Below are 6,105 nucleotides of genomic sequence, written 5' to 3' on the forward strand. Positions count from 1 at the left end.
GCGCTTATTTGTGTGTGTAGCTGTCTCTTTCTGCATCAGCGAGTCATTGTAAATGTGCCTCGCCAAGCTACAATAGCGATAACCCCGCTCTCCCTCCATAGAGTAATGTGGCACTCAGCAGAACCTKATTTTAAAGCTTTGCCTATCAGAAGACCCTGCATGGTTCAAACTCAAATACAGTATATACTGTACACCTTACGCTTATTAGACTACAGAGACTTTGTATTTCCGTGACTTTTTAAAATATATTTTTTAAAAGAGACAGTCATTGTGGCAGACCCTGAGGGGCTCAATGAGGGTCACAGCACTGTCAGCAGACCCTAACACTGCAGCACACAGAAGTTTTTAAATTAGACAAACAAAAACAAACAAGAAAGCTGCTGTGTACAGTAGTTATGTGGACGGTAGGTTATAGATATTAGATAGGACCCACTCAGCTCGTTCCTAATGAAATGTATTCACTGTCTACACATTTCTTATCTACATAATAGTTTGTTTAATTTAATGTCCTTTCTACTTTTTGGGAATTGTAATCAGAAAAGGTGCCAAGCATTCTTGAGCGTAGGCCCAAGGTGACGCCCTGATGAAGAGGGATAGTAATATTGATGATGATGAAGGATTACCTGATCACAGTGGAGACAGGCAGTGGCGATCCTCTGTCATTGAGCTCCTGTACGTTGACCACCTGGGGAACAGTCTTCAGGGTGGACTCTGTCAGAGAGCCACTGACTGCTGGTTGACCACAAAGAAACGTCAATGACAATTTGTCATTACAACTGACATTTGGACAACCAGACGCACATATTTTGTCACCTTTTCATTCAATCAATTCGAATCATACCGGTCATGTTATTTTGGGCTACCAACAGACTGATGTACACTATATTCAGACGAGTAGTCTCAATTGATGAAAACTTTAAAAGTACTGTTTAATCAATACATTTAATTATTACATTAATTTATTTAAACTATTGTCAACCATTATTCTGCATAGTAAAGTCAAGAGGCTGTCAGTTCACCTCTGATCCTGAGGTCTTTGTCTCCCCCTGGTGTCTGAGTATGAACATAGCATTGAGTTTTACTGTTCAAAGTGAACCGACAGTGAGCAGAATAGAAGCTCTACCGGTCTCTTAATCTGAGTGTCTTCAAACTGTTTTAAATGTAGTGAGATTAACAATAAAAGTTTCTTCCTAGCTTGTTCTTTTTTTAAACTAGAAAGTTATACTGTTATGGTAACATAGCCTAACATGGTCACACAACACAGAAACAGATCCCCCCATGTCCTTTGCAGAGCAAAAAAAAAAAGTCAATCGATTTCATACTGTCTCAAGGCAACGTTGTATGTTGTTACAGTGACGGAAAAACGGTCACAAATGCAATGTACTTCCCATTAACTGCAACCCGCCTACCTGGTTTCTGATTGGCCATTTGTCTGAGGAAAGCGGCTTTCGCAGCAGCCTGTTGGGCAGGAAGCGGGACGGGCGTGGCCTTCTCAGTAGGCGGGGCTCCGTGCTTCACCGTCTTAGTGGCTAGTGCCGTGCTGTCGGCACCTCCCATGTTGATCTTATTGGTTGGAACTAGAGAATAATTTGATGACTTACTGTACTACAGAATAGCTCTCTTAAAACCACATAGTACAGCACTTTGACATAAGGTTGGCTGTCCTCTCTGTGTCCTGAAGGTTGATACTAGAGGGTAAAACATACAATATAAATGACATACTACTACACAACAGCAAAGTTGTATTACCTGTTGTTCTCCGACAAACCTGGTTAAATAAAAGTCAAATAAGCTCAATAGTTTCCTACCTGGGCTCATGATGGGGCTGAGGCCCAGGCCTTGGCGCACCTTGCTGAAGGGAGTGGACTGGATGGCCCCAAACCCCGGGGCTATGGAGGGGGTGCGTACCACCGTGGGGTGGCGGGGCATAGAGAGGGMGAGCATGGGGAGGGGGGCAGGCTCAGGCTCTGGTTCTTCCTCCGCAAAATAATGGGAGTAGTCTGGGTCCAGGGCCTGAGACAGGGAGGAGGTGGAGCTCACATCGTCCAGGTCCGCGTAGTATTTGGGAGAGAGGAAGGCCGAGCGGGACAGGTTGGCTGGGGGAAAGATAGAGAACAATCAGGCGGGGTAAACACCACACGTTACTTATACTTCACTGCTCAGCACTGGTCACTGTGTTCTGTGTGTTGGTGTTGGGAATACCTGGAGCGGTGGAGCGGACTGGTGGTGTCTGCCTCTTGGAGAGAAAGTTACGCAGCTGAGACTGCTTCATCGGAGACATTTTGGCTGCAGAAGTTGAAGGAGTCAAATTACATTTACATCACTCAAGCACAATAGTTAACACAGTGAGACAKGTGTTGGAAAATGTAAGTATTTTGCCTGGCGATTTCGAGGTGGTCTTGGGAATGGTCTCCAGACTGGCTTTCAGGAGTGCATCCCTCAAACTCTCCAGCTCGTTGTCCAAACTAGTAAACACAGAGGTAATTCATAAGTGACCATTGATTTTTAAACCACTATGCATTAAAAAAAAAAACACTACTTTGCAACACACATACCCCAGTGAAAAATTTGACATAAAAAATAAATAAAAATACTTACTGCCTCTGAACAGATCCTCATGCTACAATAAATCTTCCCACTGTATTTCAGGTATACACCCTTGTACATACCCCTGTTCAGTGGGGGTGGTAGCAGCAGGCTGGCAGGGCTGGCTGGGGGCAGGAGTGCTCCAGGCTGCAGTCTTGTTGTAGAGCCGCAGGGCGTGGAGGTCTTTGACCAGTGTGTCCAGTCTCTGCTTCTGCTGGTTGATGATGTCCAGGTTGTTGGCCAAGGCTGTGAATAGAGCCTCCCTCTCTGGGACAATCATGTGTCTGGGAGAGACAGAGGAGTACCACAGAGGAAACTGGTTAGAAAGGAAACATACAATGACAATTGACATAGGAAGTGAAAGAGAATTCTCACTCACTTCTGTTTCTTCTTCTTCTCCAGATGTTTCTCCCACTCCAGGTCCAACACGTCGTTAACATCCTCCACAGCAAACTTTACATACTGGTACAGCCTGCGAATCTCCTGGTCATGGGGAGAAAACCCCAAAATAAATGACCGTCCTACAAAAAGTATTCTACACGGTGAATTATTTTCAATAGTGTTCTGCMTTTGCCATTTCTACCACATCCACCCTGAGGAATGATAGATGTTCGATATACACATCTAACCATCCATTCCTTATCTATCCAGAGGCTTACCTTGAGTTGGTCTTCACTGCGTGGGTCCAGTGGTTTCTTGTACAGCAGCTGCAGGTAGCCACGGTGTCTGTTGAGCTCACTCTGGGCCTTTGCGTCCTCCGCCCCGGCAAAGCCCTCCAGCATGGTGGTCTTCAGAGTGCTGATGTCCCCATGGAGAGACTGGGGAGAACAAGCACACATACACATGGTAAGAGCCTATGAGGTCTAGGTGGTTGTACTTAAGTTGAAATGGCTCATTTTGTTGTCATAGACCTGGCAACACCAGGGGGTGTGAGTTCATGGGCCACGTGAATGCAACTGATTACTTTGAATTTGACACAACTGGGTACAATGGCAACTACACAGAGCTTCATATTCTGACTCATGCAGGCCTTATCTCTGAAATAATCACATCTAATCAAATGAAATTAAATCCGTACTGTACCTCAGTGGTGTCTTTGATCTCCAGGATGAAGACGTGGAGGTCCTCAGACTCCTTCCTCAGCTCCTTCATCTCCTCTGTGGTGCCCACTCTGAAGTCTGCCTTGTGGCTGCGTGCCTTCAGGTCATCCAACTCCTTCTGGAAGTGGGCGATCTGAGAGGAACACAACCAGCATGAAGCTACCATGGTTCATCCATATGGGTCTTTCTATAAACTCGTGTACATGTGAGGATTTCCTACACTGGACAACTTCTTACAGCTGTTGATAATCTGCCATTTTATTTTTTATCGATGGCAATTTGAATGCACAAAGATACTGTGACGAGATCCTGAGGCCCATTGTCGTGCCATTCATCTGCCACAATCACCTCATGTTTCAGCATGATAATGCACAGCCCCATGTCGCAAAGATCTGTACACAATTCCTGGATGCTGAAAATGTTCCAGTTCTTRCATGGCCTGCATACTCACCAGACATGTCACCCATTGAGCTCGTTTGGGATGCTCTGGATCGATGTGTATGACATTGTGTTCTAGTTCCTGCCAATATCAAGCAACTTAGTACAGCCATTGAAGAGGAGTTGGACAACATTACACAGGGCACAATCAACTGCCTAATAAAGTATATTTGAAGAAGAGGTGTCGTGCTGCATGAAGCAAATGGTGGTCACACCTGGTATTGACTGGTTTTCTGATCCATACCCATAGGTTACGGTTTCTGTGGCCAACAGATGGATATCTACAGTGCATTTCCTTAAGAGTATTCAGACCCCTTCCCCTTTTCCACATTTTGTTGCATTACAGCCTTATTCTAAAATGGATTAAATAAAACATGTCCTCAATCTACATACAATAGCCCATAATGAGAAAGCTAAAACAGGTTTTTAGAAATGTTTGCACATTTATGAAAAATAATAGAAACACCTTATATAAGTATTCAGACCCTTTGCTATGAGATGTGAAACTGATCTCAGGTGCATCCTGTTTCCATTGATCATCCTTGAGATGTTTCCACAACTTTATTGGAGTCCACTTGTGGTAAATTCAATTGACTGGACATGATTTGTAAAGACACACACGTCTATATAAGGACCCACAGTTGACAGTGCACGTCAGAGCAAAAACCAAGCCATGAGGTCAAAGGACTTGTACGTAGAGCTCCAAGACAGAATTGTACCGAGGCAAAAATCTGGGCAAGGGTACCAAAACCTTTCTGCAGCATTGAAGATCCCCAAGAACAGTGGCCTCCATCATTCTTATATGGAAGGAGTTWGGAACCACCAAGACTCTCCCTAGAGCTGGCCGCCCAGCCAAACTGAGCAATCAGGGGAGAAGGGTCTTGGTCAGGGAGGTGACCAAGAACCTCTGACAGAGCTCCAGAGTTCCTCTATGGAGATGGGAGATCTGTCCAGAAGGACAACCATCTCTGAGCACTCCACCATTCAGGCCTTTATGGTAGAGTGGCCAAACGGAAGCCACTCCTCAGTAAAAGGCAAATGACAGCCTGCTTGGAGCTTGCCAAAAGGCACCTAAAGGACTCTCAGACCATAAGAAACAAGATTCTCTGGTCTGATGAAACCAAAATTGAACTCTTTGGCCTGAATGCCAAGCATCACGTCTGGCGGAAACCTGGCACCATCCATACTGTGAAGCATGTTGGTGACAGCATCATGCTCTGGGAAAGTTTTTCAGTGGCAGGGGCTAGGAGACTAGTCAGGATCGAGGGAAAGACAAATGGAGCATAGTACAGAGAGAWCCTTGATGAAAACCTGCTCCAGAGTGCTCAGGACCTCAGACAAGAGGTCAGGACAACGACCCTAAAKAMCCAAGACAACGCAGTAGTGGCTTCGGGACAAGTCTCTGAATGTCCTTGAGTGGCCCAGCTAGAGCCTGGACTTGAACACGATTGAACATCTCTGGAGAGACCTGAATATAACTGTGCAGCGACYCTCCCCATCCAACCTGACAGAGCTTGAGGGGATCTGCAGAAAACAARGAGAGAAACTCCCCAAATACAGGTGTGCTGTAATTGCTGCCAATGGTGCTTCAACAAAGTACTGAGTAAAAGGGTCTGAATACTTATGTAAATGTCATATAAATGTGCTAATATTTCAAAAAAACTTTTTTCTTTATGGGGTATTGTGTGTAGATTGATGAAAGAAAAAACCTATTAAATACATTTTATAATAAGGCTGTAATGTAACAAATGTGGAAAAAGTCAATGGTCTGAATACTTTCCAAATGCACTGTATATTCCCAGTCCATAGATTGAAATAAATAAATTAGGCCTATTTACTGATTTCCTTATATGAACTGTAACTCAGTAAAATCTTAGAAATTGTTGCATGTTGCGTTTACATATTTTCTTTCAGTGTATTTAGTGAAGTCGACATTATTTTCACAGATTTCGTAATGTAATAATAATTTGAATATCAACGC

The 6,105-nt window shown here is 44.2% G+C and overlaps 1 protein-coding gene across 1 annotated transcript in view; it reads right to left on the reverse strand.

Moving 5' to 3' along the window:
• nup214 (nucleoporin 214) overlaps nucleotides 1–6,105 on the reverse strand; it is a 99,187-nt gene that overhangs the window by 51,260 nt on the left and 41,822 nt on the right. The window contains exons 14-22 of the mRNA XM_070443266.1: nucleotides 3,670–3,819; nucleotides 3,246–3,404; nucleotides 2,966–3,069; nucleotides 2,670–2,870; nucleotides 2,380–2,465; nucleotides 2,203–2,286; nucleotides 1,809–2,096; nucleotides 1,410–1,577; nucleotides 624–732 (exon numbers count right to left, since the gene is read on the reverse strand). Coding sequence (XP_070299367.1) covers nucleotides 624–732; nucleotides 1,410–1,577; nucleotides 1,809–2,096; nucleotides 2,203–2,286; nucleotides 2,380–2,465; nucleotides 2,670–2,870; nucleotides 2,966–3,069; nucleotides 3,246–3,404; nucleotides 3,670–3,819 — 1,349 coding nt within the window. The remainder of the gene's footprint in view (nucleotides 1–623; nucleotides 733–1,409; nucleotides 1,578–1,808; nucleotides 2,097–2,202; nucleotides 2,287–2,379; nucleotides 2,466–2,669; nucleotides 2,871–2,965; nucleotides 3,070–3,245; nucleotides 3,405–3,669; nucleotides 3,820–6,105) is intronic.

Source organism: Salvelinus sp. IW2-2015, linkage group LG4q.1:29 (assembly GCF_002910315.2).
Source record: "Salvelinus sp. IW2-2015 linkage group LG4q.1:29, ASM291031v2, whole genome shotgun sequence".
Taxonomy (NCBI): domain Eukaryota; kingdom Metazoa; phylum Chordata; class Actinopteri; order Salmoniformes; family Salmonidae; genus Salvelinus; species Salvelinus sp. IW2-2015.